Source organism: Phoxinus phoxinus (assembly GCF_949152265.1).
Source record: "Phoxinus phoxinus genome assembly, chromosome: 2".
In the NCBI taxonomy this organism is placed as follows: Eukaryota; Metazoa; Chordata; class Actinopteri; order Cypriniformes; family Leuciscidae; genus Phoxinus; species Phoxinus phoxinus.
The window spans coordinates 42,885,972-42,907,518 of NC_136877.1; the positions used below are offsets into that span (position 1 = coordinate 42,885,972).

At 37.4% G+C, this 21,547-nt stretch overlaps 1 protein-coding gene across 3 annotated transcripts in view; it reads left to right on the plus strand.

Moving 5' to 3' along the window:
- furina (furin (paired basic amino acid cleaving enzyme) a) overlaps positions 1-21,547 on the plus strand; it is a 94,705-nt gene that overhangs the window by 63,280 nt on the left and 9,878 nt on the right. For all 3 annotated transcript variants that reach the window (XM_079605148.1, XM_079605149.1, XM_079605150.1), the window contains exons 7-12: positions 5,246-5,334; positions 10,282-10,454; positions 14,314-14,526; positions 18,087-18,187; positions 18,552-18,655; positions 18,912-19,029. In XM_079605148.1, the coding sequence (XP_079461274.1) occupies positions 5,246-5,334; positions 10,282-10,454; positions 14,314-14,526; positions 18,087-18,187; positions 18,552-18,655; positions 18,912-19,029 (798 nt within the window). The remainder of the gene's footprint in view (positions 1-5,245; positions 5,335-10,281; positions 10,455-14,313; positions 14,527-18,086; positions 18,188-18,551; positions 18,656-18,911; positions 19,030-21,547) is intronic.

Here is a 21,547-nt window from a genome sequence, read left to right on the forward strand (position 1 = left end):
CACTCGTGCACACATACATTTTTGCTTCGAAGTAAAAAATAATTTGGAAACGGCTTTGCAGCAATATACTGTTAACAAACATCTAAGCGACGTTCACACTGAGAGCGACATTTAGATGAATATATGTGCTGCGCACTTTCCTCTCAATAGCCAAATAAACAGAAATGAAAGAGGTGAGAAAACGGCAGTAAACAAAGCATCTGATCATAGCAATGTGTGTTTGCAGCAGCGTTCACTGGCATCTTGTCGACAGATGAGGTAATTAAAATTACACTTATGATAGTTTGATTATGAAGTATATCTGAGACTATAGACTATATTGATCTGACTGTGTGAGAATATAGTTTGATTGAATTAATCCCCTTTCTTAGCATGACACATTGACATTACAGTACAGAATATTTATTTTGGCATTATCCCGCATATTGCATAAGCGTTCATTTTATGTGTCATGGAACGGAAGAGAGTTTCCCAGTGAAACTGGCCCAAGTCCTTCACATTAAAATCAGTCTACAGGCTTTCATAGACAACCTAGAAAGTCAAGGAATTGTTTTTTTTTTTTCATTAAGTTTCATCACAAGTTTTCAGTGTGGAATACTTGTCAGTTTTATATATATATATATATATATATATATATATATATATATATATATATATATATATATATATATATATAAAATAGTGAGATATTTCAGTCCTTTGACAAATTTAAATTAGTAGGTCAAAGAGCAGTTACATACTACAGTTTACCCAAAAATATAATTTATGCACCCTTATCTCAATCCAAACACAAGATAAGTAATTGAATAAGTCATAAAGTCATTAATTTAATGGACAAAATAGCATTTTTTAAAATGTCATTTTATCCACATGAAAAATTTAATTAATTACAGATTATTTTAATTTTTTTGTTTAAATTAACCCTTTATAAGCCCTTTCCCATCACATCTGCTGTCTTTACATGTTTTGAAGGACATTGCACTTCTAGCAAAGACTATTTCAAATATAGTTCCAATTGCCTCACTCATTATCTCTTCCATATGTAAAGAATAGTTTGCTTGGTTTCGTCTACAAACTTTTAGGATGACTTCCTGTGGAGGAGATGCCAAACAGTCATCCAGCCCAGAATAATCCTGAACTGAGCTGTATGTCAAGAGCAGTACGTTTGCAGGTTTGAATCCTCTCAGGGTTATATAAAGGTCCAAACAGGATGTCTTAGTAAAAACGCCTGTGGTGTTGGAGAAAGCAGATGGTCCTACATTGACTGATTTTCTTCTGTTATATGAAGCAGAAATACTCTTATTTTACATCTGCTGTTAGTGCTGATTGACTTGTTGGAAAATTTTATGCCACACTCTGTCTTATAAATGTTTAGATTTCTATTTCAAATAAATGCTGTACTCTTTTTAATTTGTTTTTATGAAAGAATTCTGAAAACAAATGTACAACAGTATCTACAAAAATATGAACCAGTACAATTGTTTTCAACAGTGATAATAAGAAATGTTTCTTGAGCACCAAATCAGCATATTGATTTCTGAAGGATCATGCAAATAATTTGACTGGAATAAAAAGACTGGAGTAATCAGTCTGAAAATTCAGCTTTGCATGCCATCAAATGAATAAATTAAACTTTCACATTTGCGTTAAAATATATTCACAAAGAAAACGGTTAATTAAAATTGTTGTAATATTTAATAATAATTAGCTGCTTTTTTTTTTTTTTTTTACATGTTTGAATTAGTTTAAAATGTGTTTTTTGACTTGCTCATTACTGGGCTCACATAATCTACAGTTTCTGAATTTAATAGAAAACTGCTCAGGTTTCTGCACGATTCGAGTTCTACACATCTCTCGCCTCTTGCCTGCTCATTTACGAGATGTTTTGCCTAATTTTATTATGCTTTTTCAGCTGCCAGTATAAAAGTGGATTACTTTTTGGATTATTCAGTATAAGTCAGTTTAAATCAGCAGAATTTTGCCTCGATTTTTGTCCTCACAAAATCAGTGCAGGAAACGCAATGGTCTGCACATTCCTTCTAGACCTGCTAGATTCAATCTATACAGCGGTTCCTGCAAAGGAGCACACGTGCTTGGTGCTACAAGTAAACATCAAATGGCAATAAAAACTCTTATATTTTTCCAGGCTTGCTTTACATACTGTATATCAGACAGCTCAGTGGTGGCATATCTCACTCTCAACATCAGAAACCTGCATCTGTTTAGGTTTAAAGTAAGTCAGCATGGGGGACGGCAAAGCAAGGTGTCTCACCAAACTAAACCTTCAGCATTAAACCATCCAGCCACCATAACACCATAACCATGAATCTGCATGCAGTCATGTACAATTATCACATACACAAGAACAGCACTTTCTGAGGTTCAAGCTAGAGGATAATTCACAGTTATTAAAGAACAGTGCCGGGTTGCGAATTGAGAAAGCCCACGGTTATAATCCAAGCTACTGAAATCTATATCTTGTTCAGGTGCATGGGAGACACATCGATAATCGATATGAGTCCATTGATTCACATTTTAGTTGAGAATGCGTTAGAAGGGGCAAGTAAGGGTAGTGTCACTACATTGCTGTTCAGTCAGTAAAGAAATGCAGATGCTTGCAGTATGTCTGCGCAAATGCAGTCATCCAGGGCATTTGCATTGTAGAAATGTGTTGAGGAGCATCTGGACTAGTTTTTCATTTAGAACATGCCACTCATCCATGTATCATCTGGGACAGTTGAAGAATGGTAAACATTCACCACATTTATCTTCATCACATTGTGATGTTTTGAGACGGGCAGATTGCCAGTATATGTAAAGCAATGTTTTGAAATAAATAAATAATAGTGTAGTATATTATAGTGTAGTATGAAGACTTCATATGCAAAAGCCGTCACCTCCGTCAATCGATAATAGATAACGATATTGAGCGAATGCTCTTCGCACATAGTATACGATCATCAAATACTTTAGCTTCAAACCCGCTAAATTCCAGCCTCAGCCCATTCAGAAATTCATTGTACAAGCAAAAGCCTCGAAGTTCAAAGAACCAATCAGAAGAGGCTAATCAAATCATGTGATTTCAAGAGGAACGATGGCGTACATATGAGCTGCAAGTTTTGGTAACACTTTATTTTACATTGTCCTTGTTTCATATGTTACATGTACTTAACATAGCAATAACAGTAAATTATGCATACCGGTAATCACATGCAAATAACACTCAACCAAATCCTAATCCTACCCAAACTCTATAGTAAGTATATGTAGTTACTTAATATTACTCAGTACTTAAATATATAATTACACTGTATCAATGACACCTTAGAATAAAGTGTAACCCAAGTTGTTATTCTGTTTAAAAAGATTTTTAAGTAAACAAGATGGAGGAGTATGATGAAATGGATGAACCTGTGGTACTGTAGTTTCATCATCAACCTCATAATTCTGCCCGTTCTAAGGTTAAAGAAAATTGTTATGACAGGATTTTGCGAGTAGCATGTAAACACAACAGAAACGGACATAAGCTACATTAAAGAACAGCTCTATTCTAGCCATGACAAAGTGAAACAAGAGCAGACTTAGAGGTTTTTGCACCAAAAAAACCACACACATGGACAATCAAATTTGTTAAATACCAATGAATTGACTAAAGTGACATTTTTGAAAAATGGCATTTCAATAACTGACTAATAACCTTTTCATTGCCATTTAAGTGATATTACTGAACCTGAACATATGAGCCTGTGTAACACATTATGTAAATATTTTATTTAACTTTTATATACATCAAGTCCACATATTCTGTCCCACAAAGAATTATAAATAAAATTCAATATAAATGATGACATTTAATAATATTTACGTCATGTGCACTTTTTTTTTTTTTTTGGTATCTTGCATTCATTCAAACAAATACCCTCTTGTAATTTTAAAGACCCGCATGCTTGGTTCCCATAAAATCTCCTTTTGGATGTAATCTAGGTCCCATGATCCTCCTTATTGCAGGACTGAGTATATCTGAGAAATTAGCCTCACTGATCTCATGCTTCCTATGAATGGCCCGATGACTGCAGGGGTTCTCCTGGGATTTCACTGATCCTTCCTCTGTGCTGTTTAACTCTGTGCTTAGCCTTCATTGCTCTCTTGACTTTTATATGTCTACTGACCCGGCAGATTATTGTGAGACAGACGCCGTGGATTTATGCTTGAATCCATCGCCGTCTCAGATGCTTGGATGTGGTGCAATGAGTGTGAATGCAGAATCTGTTTGTTAGTAATAACATATTTTTATTTTTTATTTGGAGCTACAGTGCAAATTTAAACAAGTTTGAAATATGTAGAAGAAGTTTTATTTATATAGCGCCTTTCCATAGCTCAAGGTCGCTTTACATTGTACATTACAATACATTTACACACCCACACACACATTACAGTCCCATAAGGATACATATACTCACATTATCCAAAATAGATATGTTTTTAGCTGAGTCTTGAACGTAGCCACAGATGAGATATTACGAAGTGAAAGTGGTAGTGAATTCCATAGCATTTCTTTTCAGTATTTCTCCTGTGTTGAAAAGGCTAAATATAATATTCGAATGCATTAGGATAGTGATCTACGTGACACGTCTCTGCTCAGTCTAAAACCGTTGAGGTTCTTTAGCTGGTTCCTTGCCTTTGGTCCTCATTCATTTTGATTAAATGCATACAGCAAGTTGCATTTGCACATTGTCACAGGCTGTAATCTTATTCCTAAAAGGCACGGTTATCAGTGTGTCGCCTGCTATCATATTTAACAGATAGCCGCCTGTTTTACGGCAGGACTGAGAAGGAGCTCTTCACACATGCAAACAAGCTGTGAATGAGTCCTGCGGGATGAGAAGCTTGTCACCTGCTGTGAATGAGGATTAGGGCGTCTTCTTGCCCGCCCCTCGTCATCAGCACTGTAGTTTGATCCTGTTGCCAGCCGTCTTTGGCAGTACTGAGAATGTCCAATTCATGAATTGCATTCCTTCATTTATGCTTGCTCCTACTTTCTCTGCGTGTATAAGATGCATTACATTAAATTATTTTTATTTAACTCTTGATATATTTTGATGAATATAATTCTTATGGTTAGAATATTATATTACACTTTATTCTGTGCAAGGGAATATTTTGGGAATAATACAGATGTTTTGAAAGTGTACAGAAAAGTCATAATGCAATCTCCTTCTCTTCTTTTTATTCTTTTTTTGTTAAGACATGGGACACGTTGTGCTGGAGAAGTTGCTGCTGTTGCCAACAATGGCATCTGTGGTGTCGGAGTGGCCTACAATGCAAAGATCGGAGGTGAGTTGGCGTATTTGAACCTACATTTATCGTGTTTTATCACGTACAGTCTATTGTCAGCACACACCCTGCCCTTTCTAATATTTGAATTGCAAAAACACCTCAGCGAAGCATCCAATTAGCTTTGCATTCAGATTAGCCCTGTCTCTGTCCATTACACTGTATGAGAACGAACTCTTCCTCCGCTCCGTACCGAGAGCACTTCGGAAGAGGAACTCCATTAGTGATGGCTTCATGAGCTCAAGTGGGACAGTTATCACAGGCTCCAGCACAGGTCCCTTTGCGCCAACGATTTGGACGCCAGCATATGTAATCCTTTTAATTGGCTGAGGTGATTTTATCCTTTTCGGTGCAGATTTTCTGCTGCCTACAGGCTCTTGGACTCGGGGATAAATGGCATTGATGGTGTCATTGATAGTGACAAACGCTTCCCACATTCTCTCCAAAAACATCTCACTTTAGATTATCAATATGATAAAATGCTTCACTTTACTAGGTAAATTCACTAAAATATGCAAATTGTCATCATTAAATGTCACCCTTATGTTGTGCAAAATACTGTTTGATTGTTCTTTGGTTTAACACAAGGAGATTCTCCAATATGATAACTTCATAACGATAGCTGTTCATCACCAAAAGCTATCAAATGACTGCAAAAGAATGATAGTAGACAAGCTGTATGAACTGTTTAACATTTGTATTGTGTGTTTTTCATGGGAGAAAAAAAAATCACATTTGTTCGAAACATGAGGTTGAGTAAATGATGACAGAAGTTTCATTTTGGTGAATTAAGTTTTACCATTTGATAGCACCTTTGATGAATGACACCACAGAATAGATTATGTAACAGCTTTATGTTTCTGTTTATATAACGTGTATTATGAGGTCACACCGTCTTTATACAGCAGCAGCCATTAGTAGCATTTCTAAGCACTGACTAATCAAACATTTAGGTTCTGTATGTTCAGAGAGAAATTGCTTTTAACAACACCCAGCTGATTTTGGTGTTGTATTCTATTCTATTTGTTTTAAACTTTGACTTTGAAACGCACTCTACCTTTGAAACGCGACTTTGAAACGCACTGTTTTCTCCCATATATCATTTTTGCTGGTGATTTTGTTATAAGAGGTGTTCACCTAGCATCACTAAAGAAATGGCCATTTTGTCATAACCTCTAGTTTGCATGTTTTGTTTAGTTGTCTGATGCCCTCCGCCCCCAGAATTGTGGGAGAATTGCAATCTCCATTTTACACAAAAAAAATTTTTTATTCTCAATTTATCCAGAATCGTGCAGCTCTAATGCATCATAAACAGCACACACCTTTCCTCAAAAAATGGCATGATTTAACGTATCACTCACGCACATAATACAAACAGTGCAGGGTGACTTGCGTTTAATACTTATGTTTAGGGATTTGAACGAACCTCTAATCTAAGAATAATCTATAGTAAATTACTAGTAATAAACACAAGTCACCCTGCGCTGATGTGACATGTTATACGTATGAATGATATGTTAAATTGTGCAATTTTTTGAGGAGAGGTTAGAGTTGTTATTTTATGATGCAAGATGCATTTGAATTTGATGCAATTTGGCTAAAGAAAATGGGCAAAAAGGAGAACAGTGGCAGGATTTTATATTCTCAAAAACATGATAAGATTATATTCTTATCTTTGTTCTTAAGTTTGTTCTAAAGACAAAACGTAAGAATTTGAATTGCTGGTAAATCATGGTAAATAACCCATTAGAGTTATGATAACCTCCACTTTGCCTTAAATAAATTCCCAAAGGTATGATGTTTAATACATTTATGGAGTTGTTTCAAATATTAAGCAACACAACATAACACTAGCTATATATAATCCAAATTAATATTACATTGGATGTGCAAAGTGAGTAAAGTGACTGATCGAGATGGACGAGCCGAAAACCCTGTGTGCGCTTATATTTATTATGGTAATTGGCAGACAGCAGAAAAATAGGATTTTTGAGGGGCTTCTCATTGGGTTGGTCATCGAATCTGCCATACAGTATGAAAGCACCAAAGTGCGGGTGGGTGAGTTCTGTTGACAGGGGTTTAGTAAGCAACCACCTAAGCACTGTGATGGCGAGTTTTACATGGGCAACCACCACCAGTCTTGTTTTTTCAGGGACTAAATATATGCTACATACATATCAAATCTCCCCTTTTATGCAGAAAGATAATGCATTGTGGGTAATGTGCATTTGTTGTTTTTTTGTCAGCTCTGCCTTTGTTTTTCTCTAAAGCAGCTGTTTTTGAATTAGCCTCCTAATGAGAGGCAGTGAAGGATAAATCTTCCTGTGCCCAGTTTCACCTTGAATCCAGGGGGAAATCTTCGCTTAATAAGGAGCAGATACTTATAATATTATATACTGTGCGTGTGTGTGTGTCTCTAGAAATGCCTTATAAGCAGCTGTTTCGGCCATATTGTAACAGTCAAAGCTGGTCCGTGAACATTCGAGAGCAATTTGACTGAGCGTCTGCAGCCGTATTTAGACGCATGTTTCTATCTATATCTGCAAAAGACTTCAGCAGATGATTTTATAAACTACCACATCACAAGACGAAGGCGTCAGCTAACACGACATTAAAAAGTTACCATAGTAAAAGTTAAAACATTAAAATGTACCATAGCAAAAACCTGTAATATTGAGTTAATACATAAAAAAACAAACCTGTTAATTTTCACCTGTAAAAGGTTATACCATTTCTGCGCAATATTGTGGCTTCATTGATTCTTACTGTGGGCGACGACACGCTGACCGTGCCAATGTGTCTGGAGCGGTCGAATGTGGCACCTGTGTATTTATGGCAGACACTGCTCCTAATGTACCATGGGGACAGAAGGCAGAGAGAACTGGAGGTCTTTGGATAGCTGACCCATAACATCAGCCCAAACTGGCAGGCAGTGCCTTCTGCTAGAGGAAGGCTAAACGTGGAGATGGCAGCACACTAGCAGAGATGGCACACAACACGGCTATTCCTCTGCCAGAACTAATTGAGAGAGAATATTGTTTTGAAATATTTGGATGAAACTGTTGAGTACATTGTTAAAATTTGCTTTATAAAGAGTAAACCTGAGGTTTCATGTTGCATTTTTGAGGAGACGTAGATTATTTGTATTTACCAAGTCTGAATAAAAAAAAATCCCTTCTTTTGTTGCCACAGTGCATCCGTGTACATCTGTCATGCCTTTCTCATTTCCTGGGAAGTAATCATAGCCAGCTCTCTCTTTGTCCTGTGGGGATATTTGGGACTTTTGGAATGTAGATATGGGATAATAACATTGTCTTTCCAAGATGCTGTGCTGTGTTTTTCTGTAGTTGTTGTCGGTTTGTTTGCAGTACTGTCTGCACCAATGCTCTCAGATTGCTTTGGAAAACCTGAAAGGACTGAACTTTTGTTTATTTGCACTAACCCGTATGAGGGCAACCTTGAGTAACCTCGCCCCCTTGTGTATCAAAGGAGTGATTCACATTGTTTTGAAGATGTTTGACTCTGATTTCTCATCTTTACCACTTTAAAAACTAAGAGCTCTGGGCAGAATGTGCTCTCTTTTTTTATCCGAGGCTGAGATAACGTTCTGATGTTGGGATCACAATAACTCAACACCTCTGACATTTTGGAGCAAACGCTCTGGCTCGTTCCCAAAACCACAATTCGGTTTAAGATTCTCTTTTGTACAGGGAAGTGGAAAAAAGATAAGATGGTCTCCTCTGTTGTGAAGCATCTGTGAAGGGATGTTTGAAAGAGAAGAATGTAGCCGCTTGTCACCTTTGAATGAACTCCAAATTCGAACACGAGATCGCATGAACTCATCCTTTTACTTTTAAAATAACTTTTATATGCAGCACTATCTGTTTGTGCAGCTCGTTCCTTTCATGCTGCAAGTTATAAACAGCAAAAAGATCTCGGTCACTCTGGGTTTTAGTAGGGTTATTCGAAAGTGGCTTCTTTGTGTTCAGCTTTTCTGTATGTTTAGTTATGTTGCATCTCGGCGCATTCTCTTAAAAACATTGGTAATCAATTTACTTGCTTGCTTCTCAAAGGAAATACAGGTTCTGGCATTGTGCCGCTAATTAACTTCTTGACACAGCCCTAGCATTGCAGGCAGTTTTGATTTACACCATTTATAATAATACACATTCAAATGTAATGAAGGATTATTTTCACTTTAAACATTGTTTAAAGTATTTTAGATGTTATTTATTTATTTAATTTATATATTTTTTTTCTTTTTTTTTAGGATGTATTAAATTGTTCAAAATGAACAGTAAAGACATTTATAATATTGCAAAATTGTTTTATTTCAAATAAATGCTGTTTTTGTGAACTTTCGATTTATCAAAGGATCCTATAAAAATGTGTCACAGTTTTCATTCAAAGGTTAATGTTTCTTGACCAGTAAATCAGCATATTAGAATGATTTCTGAAGGGTCATGTGACACTGCTGAAAATGTAGCTTTGCATCACAGGAATAAATTGCGTATGACACATTAAAGTAGGAAACCGTTATTTAAAATTGCAATAATATTTTACAATATTACTGTTTTTACTGTATTTTTGATCAAATATATGTAGCCTTGGTTAACATAAGAGACTTCTTTCAAAAACGTTAAAATATGTTACCAGTTCTTAATATAGCTCTCTGTTGCACTTTTTTTTGGCATCTGAATTCTGCATTTTTACTAATATCACTGTAAATCTAGATATTATGGAATCCGTTTCCCCTTACATCCCATCTAAATGTGAATGGCCATCCCCTATCATGTGGCAGTTTTCACAACAAATATTAACCTTTTATCATCTCATCTAAATAGAGATATTACAATAATCATTACAAAAATAATTTAACCAAAGTATTTGTTCATAATTTGCTCTCTGTCCTATGCTTTAATGTGTATGATGTTGTGTGTTTTGCAGGTGTGCGTATGTTGGATGGAGAGGTCACTGATGTGGTGGAAGCTCAGTCCCTTAGTCTCAACCCACACCACATCGACATCTACAGCGCCAGCTGGGGACCCGAAGATGACGGCAAAACGGTGGACGGACCTGCAAAGTTGGCCAAAGAGGCTTTCCTACGTGGTGTATTAGAGGTTTGGCATCTCTTTAATCTGAACTTGTTGCACTTTGTCATTTAGCTGATGATCAGAAACACTAATCTTCACTTTTGCCTCATTTTATTTTAAGCTGGAAGGCTATTTATATCCCTTTTCTAAAACTGAATTAAACTGAACCATCAGAATTAAATTGGCTTATATTTCTGTACCTTTAAGACTTTTCTGAATAGTACGTATATGCAAAAGTTAGTTCTTAAAAATGAAAATGCTGTCATTATTTACTAATTTTCAATTTAGATTTTGGGTGAACAATCCCTTTAATTATTTTTACTTCCTTTAGAAGGGACTTAATGCAATGCAAAATAATTAATTATACAAATTTGAGGCTGTTATTTAAAGTCCGCGTGAACCGGAAGTTGCAAACGACTTTTCTCCAATGTTGGGACTCATTAACGAGTGAAACGGAATATTGAACAGAGGGCAGGGTTTTACCCATAGACAGTATGGTTTTACCAGAGAATGTCTAATAAGGGAGACGGGCTCTGGTTTTACTTTAGCGCTCCTCCTCTCCATCTCTCGCCCATAGCAGAGTAACGGTTTGAGGGGAGTGGTTGAGCGATTAACCAACCCAAGCCGTCAAGCCTATGTCATCAGAAAAAGAACCATTCCAGACCCGGAAGTAACTTTTCAGACTTTGATTAAAGATAACTTCGGCAAACAATTTTTTTCCGTGTATTAACTTGCACGGATTAATTGTTCACCACAAGACTAGTAATATCCGCTAACAAAGTAAATAGGGTCAATTTTGATTTCATGCCGACTTTAAACCAAGCTACCAGTGCTTGGTGTCATATCGAAGTCTCGATTTTTCATTTGGGGGGACCAGGGAGGAAGTTTTGCTCTATGAACGTCTACATACATTGCGACTTGCATTGCATTTCAAGGTACACAATTACAAGAACTGATAATAATGTAATTGTGTACCTTGAAATGCAATATGTCGCTTTGGATAAAAGCGTCTGCCAAATGCATAAATGTAAAGATAAAACCCATCTCAAAAGAGCAAAGAAAAGCTCCTGTTTTACGTGACTTGTACAATTGCTTCTGTGACTCATGAGCTATTCACTGCTTCCTGCCATCATTTACATCAGTTAGTCTGTGCCACAAACAGTAGATGTGCTTTCATTGATATTCTTGTGCTGTAATGGTCCTATCTGAGCCTGAATTTGCCTCTTAATCTTGAACTTTTACCAGCAGCGTCATTTAGAGGGTAGGAATTTGTGGTTCAAATGATTTTTTTTTTTCTTATTTGCTTTGAAGTTAGCGATATCAGGGGGGCTTTGGAAGGGATGCTCAGTATTTGATATTGCCACACTTCATTTGCGAGTGCCTTGAGTCATAAAAGCACTTACTAGTCAGAGCGAAGTTTGTTTAATTTAGAATGTCACATTAAATGGCAATTCTAACTGAGACATCTTCATGCAGATTTTCCAGAGCGTGAACAGTATTGACATTCTTAATATCTAATTACTTAACGCCATTTGAGCTAAACTGCTATCATGCGCGGGGTAACGGAACGGCATTAGTTTTAGCCCTTCACTCACACATGAACGTGCACCGGGGTTGTAAAACTGGCTGTCGCCCAATAAAAGGACAATGGAAGAGAGTCGTGCCAAGATGCTACCTACCACAGCAGCGTCTATAGGAGCAGATTTTTTTATAGAAATATTATGGGAGACGACTGTCAGATTGATATGCATCACTTAAAGGGATAGTTCTTCCCAAAAATTTACATTCTGTAATCATTTACTCTCCCTCATGTCGTAGCAAACCACTATGACTATAACACTATGAAACACAAAAAACTGACAATTTTCTGATTTGTTTGGGCTTTTTTTTTTTTGTTGCTTTGTTTAATTTTGACCACACTAACTTTCATTGCATGTGCGACTGTAAAAACAGTTGAATTATCAAAATATCCTCTTTTGAAGATAGAAAGTCAAACAGGTTTGGAATGACATAGTGATGAAAGAAGAATTCAAATTCTCTAAGTTTCCACGTTCATGGAAACATGTAAGCTATGCATTAAATATTACAACTGTAAAAAGACTATTTTATAGTCTAATACAAAGATACTAACATTAAACAGGCCCCTGAATGACATATTATATTTTAAAGTTGTTTTACTTTATCATTGGTCAACAGCAAAAGCATTGCGACAACATTTTAAATTGTGCAACAAATATTTTGAAATGTCTTTCACTTATCATTTCCTTTAATATCAGTAGATTCACAGCACCTGCTGACATATGGGGAAACTCTAGTGTGCAAGCACTCAACCACAACTGCTTTAATTATTTTAAAATTATCACTGTCGTTCTTTTTTTTCTCCATTTGCATTGTTTGATTATCCCTTAGTCGGAGTTGAGATATTACTTTTAATATTCAACAATATTCAGAGGTATTTATTGATATTTCACTGTAACCAGTGAAAATATTAAGTTTTAAGTATTTGTTAGGGATTTTATGCTACTTTTTTATTTTACTTTGGTTGCACTTTACAGTAAGGTCCAATTTGTTATCATTAGTTAATGCATTAACTAACATTAACAATTTGCTATATATTTTTTACAGTATTTATTAGTTAGATAATAAAATGTTCATGTTCATTTTAGTTCAGTGCATTAACTATTGTTATCAGATGCAACTTTTGATCTAAGAATGTAGGCTATGATTAATAAATGCTGTAGAAATATTGTTCATTGTTAGTTCTTGTTAACTAATGTAGTTAACTAATGTTAACAAATGAAAGCTTATTGTAAAGTTACCATTACTTTTTTTTTTATCCCCTAGCGTAGATGCATTGTGCAGAATTGTTTGCTGAGATGATCAAATTTAAAAGAAAAACCCAATATAATTCAGTAATTTTAACAGATGGTGAGCGCAATAAAATTGATCAAATGTCCCTGTCACTGTTCCTATAAATATGTCACAAAAGGACAAAATATAAAAATCATTTTTGAACCTATTACACAGAATAGCAACAGTGTTTTTCCCATCCATATTTATTTTTATTTTCTAGCCATTGTTACATGCGTGTGCCAGCAGTCAGATTTGTTTGGATAAACAGTATCCATTTTGGGGAAAAGGCCAATGCAAATGGGGCTCTGGTCTGTGTAAACACCCTCATTGAATGGATGCCCACAATCGAGCAGGTGTGTGCTGTAACCGAGAGCAAACTCTGAAAGACGGAGCCAAACTTTGCACTGCAGACTTTTATTTGGTGCATTGTTGAAATTGTAAGATACAGTAATGACGGTTAAAAAAAACGTAACGATCAAAGGTATCGAGCAAACAGCATCTGAATCTAATTATTTGCACTGCTGCCCTTTCCTTGTGGCAACATGGTGAAATGAAAGTCGCGGCTATTGAAATATGCCTCGTTACTGTGGTCCGTGCATTTTTCACAAGCTCATTATCAGTTCTGACAGTTTGCTTTTGTATTACTGTGCTTCATCTGAGAAGTAGACCACAAAAGCCCGGTGCTGTTTGTGTATTTCATTTGCACATGAAAATAAACATGCATGATAAATGACTTCAGAACATTAGCTTTGTCCCACAAGGTCCTTTTAAAATCTTCTGGCCCGGCAATCGAAACCATGAGACTGCTTTAATAGTCCATGACACTGAAAATCCTTTCTGGGAGACAATACTTTCCAGACTCCACTCATCACAAATATTATGCAGTTGTTTTGAGTAGTGTCGCCGGTAATCCTTCCATCTCAGACTTGGCAGTGCAGCGCTCGAATCTGGCTCTCAACATCTTAGCGGCATTTGATTGGGCTTGCATGAAGGGAAATGCATTTGAGTGACTGTTTCTTCTCTCAAATTCTAGGGCCGCGGAGGACGGGGGTCCATCTTCGTGTGGGCTTCGGGGAACGGCGGCCGCGAGAAGGACAGCTGCAATTGTGACGGCTACACCAATAGCATCTACACGCTGTCGATCAGCAGCAGTACGCAGAGCGGCAACGTGCCCTGGTACAGCGAAGCCTGTTCGTCCACCCTCGCCACAACCTACAGCAGTGGAGGCATCAATGAGAAACAGATTGTGAGTCTCTTTCTCTCTCCGCCTCCAGATAATCAGCAACAGTTATCCTTTAATTGAAGAAATGGCATAGCTAATCTAATCCAAAAATAAAGGATCTGAAACCAGTTGGAGTTCAGAAGATAAACTGCCAAGCCAATTTATTAAGAATTGTTGCACCGCCTTTAAAGTTCTTACAGGCTTTTTGGCTGTCAATGAATACTGCGGTCACTAGTGAGTGGGAAGATAGATGCTTTCGTCTTCATGGCCCTTTAAGCGCTTTTCCAAGCCTTGCTCTCCGTTTAAAGGCCTTAAAAAAGCACAGATGTTCTTGTGAATCAAAAACATAACCTCTCACTATCACGCATGGTTTGTGTTTGCGCTTAATAATGATGATTGTTATGTCAAGCATCACAATTTTTATTGTTTATACTTGTGCTTTGGGATTTCAACAAACCCCAGCCTCAAGCATTTCACCATGTCCTATCCAGACAAAGCGACAAGCCATACAAGTTACAGTATTTTCATCTTACTTGTAAATCAAATTGTGCAGCTTGTTAAGGAGAGGTGTCCTATTACTTTAATCATACTTACAATTTTGGCCTGTCAGATGATAAAATTGGAAAAAGGTCACTGAAAGACCATATCTAGAGACCAGAATATCATGGAGATTTTTAGGTGGCAACTTGATCCAGTAGGCAACTACCCAGGGGCCAGATTCACACGTGTTCTAAAATATTTCCTCAAGAGTATCTTGTTTTTCCTTGTGGTGATTTCAGATTGTATGGCGGTTCTTGCCGATGACTCGCTCATCAACTCAATGCCATCATTTTCCACTGCTTGCAGATTTTGTAATGATCAAAATAATCACACACACTATTTTTGTTGTGACAAGTTGGCAAGCGATCAGTGTCACCATTTTGAATGTGCCTTGTTTAGATAGTTCTTTTTAAATAGCCGGTCTCAAGATGGACAGGCTATTGCCTTCATTTGCCCTCCGTCTTTCTTGCGCCGCCTGTGTATGTGCTTATGCTGCTGAAAATTCTGGCGTAATTTTATCAAATTAAAAAACAGAGATCCTTATTGACTCATCCGTTCAGCAAAAATTTATGTTGCACATAATCATGACCGATCATTGTTTACATAATCAATCATTGGTGTCACTTAAGATTACTCGTGCACACCACTAGGAATAGTAATATGTATTAAATGGGTGTGTTACACCCTTGTGCTGTGTGCGCATGTTTGTTTGTTTTCTCCCTGCTTCACACTTTAGATTAGGGTCCAATTCTCACTATTAACTTACTATCAACTATGACTTTTGCCTGAATAAACTCCTAATTACTGCTTATTAAGCCTAGGATATCTAGGTCCACCAAAGGAGGGAGAGCATTTTCACATTTAGCTCCAAAACTCTTGAATAGCCTTCCTGATACTGTTCGTTGAACTCGCTCTCCCAGTTCAAAACTAGACTAAAGACGCATCTCTTCAGCCAGGCATTCATATACATTTTTTTAATCTTACAGTTAAATCCGGCCTCTAGTTCATAACCGCCAGAGGAGAACTGGCCCCCGACTGAGCCTGGGTTCTCCCAAGTTTTTTTTTTTTTTTTCTCCATTAGGTCATCTGATGGAGTTATAGGTCACCATTGATTTTTTCGTTTCCTTGCCACTGTTGCCTTTGGCTTGTGAATACTGTGAAGCTGCTTTGATACAATCTGTATTACGAAAAGCACTATACAAATATTCTTGACTTGACTATTAATAGTTAATAAGGTAGTTGTTAAGTTTAGGTATTGGGTAGGATTAAGGGATGTAGAATATGGTCATGCAGAATAAGGCATTAATATGTGCTTTATATGTACTAATAAACCGGCAATATCCTAGTAATATGGATGCTAATAAGCAACTAGTTAATAGTGAGAATTGGACCCTAAACTAAAGTGTTACCTTAACATGTAGCTAGTGTTATGTTGTAATGATTACAACAACAATTGAAACAACCCAACACATTCATTAAACATCTTACCTTTCTGGATTTAAAACCAGTTGTAGGTTATCCAACTTAGTTAATTAAGATGGTTTTTCAGAACTTTTCATGAATACAAATTATTTTTAAGAACCACTCAGAACATCTTAGCAACCCAAAAGCAACACCCTGGCATAGTGACGATGGCATTTACATGAGCAAGCAACCCTCTCGTGTTCTTCACAAAATGTTCAACTCTATTTTCAAAACAAGAATATCCTTGTGATTCTAAACAATACCTTACTGTCATAGCATGACATTTTCTTTGCTCCTTTTTCGGTTTTGTTTCCTTACCCGGCTCAGTGCAGACCGAGGCACACACCCAAGCATTGTTTTCATAACCGGCTGTGCCTGACTGAGTCATCCATTGTCCAGCATTCAAGACACAGACACTACTGTTCACAATGGAGGTGTGCTTCTAAAGGACAGAAGCCTGATATACCCGCTGTTTTCCTTGCAGCAGAGACTCTGCCAGGCGATATCCCTCTCCTGTGGTCTCCCACGATTCATTTTTTTAAGTGTATAACTGCTGAATTCTCCTGTCATCGCTCCTGTCATTCAGCCTCTCTGCCATTTTTAGCAATTAGTCACACGCAAGGAGGTCTGTCGCAGTCAGTGCACATCCTATCATGCCTGGCTTTTTAAGTGTCACCCATCAAGCCTTTTGTGTTTGCATTTGTCTAGCTTTGTCTCAGCTCTGTCTGTGTGACCCTGAGGGCTTAAAGATGCTGCGCTTTTTACCCTGAAGTGTCGAAAATGTCAAACATTTAACTGAACCACCTGGGTCACTTTACGGGCTTAAACTAGATGCATTTCTTTAGGGGGTTTACCTTTTCTTTAGAATATGTGAGTGCTGCTTGCCCATGCAGATGCTGCTGCTGTTGTTTGCTAAGGCCATTGGTATGCAGTTGCTAGGAAGTTATGGGTGGTTGCCCACTGGCCCAAGTGGAAAGAGCCCAATTCCCAAGTCTCTATAATTTGTAAATTATAAAATAATTTGTCTGCTAAAATTGAAAGGCAAAACAGTCGCATCAAAATTTGATACTAAGTGTTATGTGTTTGTTTGATTTCCTGATTGTAAGTAAGAGCAGTAATAATAGAGATGCTAGACACCATTAGCAAGATTGTTAAAGGAGTCATGAATGGAAAAGTTTCCCCTAATTTTTTGACACGCACTACCGGTCAAAAATGTTACATTATTTTGAAAGGTCTCTTATCATCACTAAGGCTGCATTTATTTAATGAAAAAACAAAGTTGAATGTGATGTAAATTAAGTCCTTAAAGACTTTTTTGTTTGAAAAACGTCTCTTTAAATGGTGTGTTTAAACCAGAAGGCTAAAGTCAGGGTAGAAATGGCCTTTTATTACACAATTATGACCGTTTTTTTATGTAAAAATCCTACTAATATTATAAGTGCACCCCAGGAAACATTATAAAATAATTTTGAGAAATGCAGTGACTTCATTGTCACGTTGGTATTGTGTTCCCATCTGGAATAATTAGATTTTTCATATCAGTGATGTGAAATGTTGTCTCGCTCTACTTCCTGTTTCAGGTCACTACAGACCTCAGGCAGAAGTGCACAGACTCCCACACAGGCACCTCTGCCTCGGCCCCTCTGGCGGCAGGAATCATCGCCCTCGCCCTTGAGGCCAAGTAAGTCGTCCGAAGCGTGTTTGTTCTGTCCTCGAGCGAGGTCATATTTCTTCCAGCTCTTTGAGTGACCGGAGGCTTTTAAAATAAAATGGTTACCGGCTAGATTGGCAGACTGGAATTAACCTTCAAATTCTTTTTTGGATCAAATGCATGCATTGAGCGGCAGTTTTTATTTATATAGTTTTAAATTAATTCACCAGCAACAATATAACCTTTATGACTCTACCTGTAGCTATCAGTGACCTTTATAAAAGGGCAGAAGAGATTATCTTGGAGAGCCGCGAAGCATGCAGGCAGTTTTGAGTTTCTTTCCACCATGTATCTCACATTTGAAAGGCACTAACAGTTTGACTTCTCTCTGCAGTAAAAACCTAACCTGGAGAGACATGCAGCATCTGGTTGTGAGGACGTCAAACCCTGCCCACCTCACCACCAATGACTGGAAGATAAATGGAGTGGGTCGGCGAGGTAAAAGCCCATCTCGTTGGTATTCATTGCTCCCTCCCTTTTCCTTTCCCTGCGGTGTTTCTTTCCACTTTCCAGCTGCTTGGACGTTTTGTGATGTAATCGATAACATTATGATTGGCTGCACCTATCAGCAAAGAGCTCTGGATCTCTTAATGATATCAGCCTCTTTAATTCACCTCTTTACTTATAATGTCAGTCTTTTAAACTGCCTTTATAGTTACTTTCAACAGTATTGATTTTTCTCTCTGTCCTACAGTAAGCCATTCTTATGGATACGGTCTGCTGGATGCTGGGGCTATAGTGTCTCTGGCAAAGAACTGGACAAATGTTGGACCTCAGCAGAAGTGTGTCCTTTCCCTGGTGTCTGAGCCCATGTAGGTTAAACCCTCCATACTAGATCACTGGCTTAAAGGGGTTAGTTCACCAAAAAAAAGGGCAACTCTGTCGGAATTTTCTCACCTTCATGTTCATCCAAACCCATTGGAGATTTTAGACAATGATCGCTCTGCTGTTGTCCATCCAGTGACCAGGGGCTGAAACAAAAACACCATAAAGTACTCCGAAAACAAGCTTAATATGACTTGGAGTTTGACAGTCTTAGTCTTCACTCACTTTCATGGCATAGATAAAGGCCTGATTTTTGTGATGCAGAAAATGCAGACGGAATCTCTTAAATATAGTCTTAAAAATTGTTGCATTTCATCGAATTTGAAATATTTTGAATGATGTTAATCAAAAGCACGACCACACAATCTAATTCAAGTCTGATCCCTGGTTTAGTCCAATTGTCAAACCACAAAAGAAAATAGAATAGAAATCTATTGTAACATTTATACATGTCTTTTGATTTAATCATTGCTAAATAAAATGTATTTTTATTTATTTATTGTGACACCAAACTTTTGAATGGTAGTGTTTATGAAAGATATTATTAAAAAAATAATAATAATAAATTCCAGTTGCAATCAAAATGATTCAACCCCCATTACAAATCAGGTTTATTGGCAAAATTGACAGACTTTCATCTGTTTGCAATGAACAAATAGCTCAACACAACAAGTGTTTCAAGCGGTTTCCCCAAGCTCAACTGAAAATGCAACTTTTAATGATTTCTAATAATTCTGGGTAAAAAATAAGTCCTGAATTACAAACAGCGGTGTGAACGTTCTGCAAACCTAAAAACTAATTTGGTCTCCCACGGATGGAAGTCAGTTGTACAGGTTTGAAACAACATAAGGGTGAAATAAATTACGACCATTTTCATTTTTGTGTGAACTAAACCCGCCATACTAGATGAAACTGCTTTCTTAATTGATTCTACACTAAAATGTGGCAAACTGAGGTTCTTTAGCGCACACAACTGGGATGATGTTTTAAATTTAGTGCTGCTAAAAAGGTCATGGAGTGCAAGAGGAAACTGGAATAAGAAACGAGGTGGGAGCGAAACATCATTTTTGATGGTCTATCACATTTCAATTTAGAGCTGGGCAACTTGAATGATGCTTCAATGCATGAGGCATCTCCACTCCCTGCAGAGCATGTTTATAAGAGGTAATGGCTTGCAGATAAGCTTGTTACATCCACGTTCGTCACACCATCACTGCTGACATCTTGGAACTCAAGACGGACCCTCAAAGTGCTGCTTCTCCAATCTCGCCCTCTCACTCAGCGTATCATGTCTGTCTCTAAAAATGCACCCTCTTTTTATCCCTCCTTCCAGTTATCCTTTATGGTTCACCAATGTTACGGAAAGATCAAGGGGTTTTGGAGCAAAGCCCAATTTAACATGCTGGTTGCTGAAGTCACAGAGCAAAGTGATTACGGGCTGCCTCACTTTGGCTCTGGCGTACGTTTCTTCATTTTTCTGCTCGCAACATCTCCGACTTGAAGCCTTGCACAGAGGGGGTTTACGCTTCATTCCTCATGGACTTGTCAGAGGCTGTAGCCTGTCGTTCTCTCTCTTGATTTAAGCTCTTCTTCCTGTGTTACCATGTCTCTGGTGAGCAGGCCCGAGCCGCTCTAAGCTCCTTACAGGATTGGGCTTAGAGTGCCAAAAGCCTACTGGCTCCTGTAGCGTTCATTGGTGGCACAAGTCTTAACCTGGCTCAACTTTTCTGATGTTCCAGGAATGTGTTTTACACTCTTCAATGTTGTAGAAAATGTTTGATACAGCATAGCACTCCTGATTCAGTAAGATATTTATTTGCATAATTTTATTTAGTGTTAAAATGCTAAAATCCCGGTTTGAGTTGCAGAGTCAACAATAAGGCAATTGTTCTTAGCAACCAAAAAAAAGCAATAGTGATTTCAAAACACCGTTTAAAGGTGAAGTATGTAAGATTAACACACTGTAGCAAACAGAGCCAAAGGGGGTTTTGCTGCTGTGGGACCATTCGACTTTGGGCTTCTTTTTTTGGTTAATTGCATTAAAAAATATGGTTTCTTGTGAGGAAAATCTGACAAGCAACTTTTTTTTACACGTATGGTCGCTAAAAGTAGATATATGGTTCGAATTAATTTTATTATAAATATGTGGCTGGCTATTTTACAACTCCCCGTCAGTGCTCTTGTCTTTTTCTCCAAACCTATTCTGCGGAGTATTGTGTGTGCCCTCCCGCTTTTTTTTGCAATTTGCTGCTAATTTTAGATTTTTGTAAATTAACTTCTGTTTGTGCTTTTCAAACTCAGAGTAGTTTCAGGTTATTATGTTCCAGGCTAATTTATTGATAATAATAATTGATAGTAACATTGATGATAAAATAATAATATTGGGCTTGTTGGACTTTATTTTGAAGCTGCGGTTGCTTATTTGTCTTGTGAGAGTTGGCAACACTGACCATGAGTGCAAGTCAAAAATCACTGCATTTAGACCTTCAAAGATAAAACATGTCG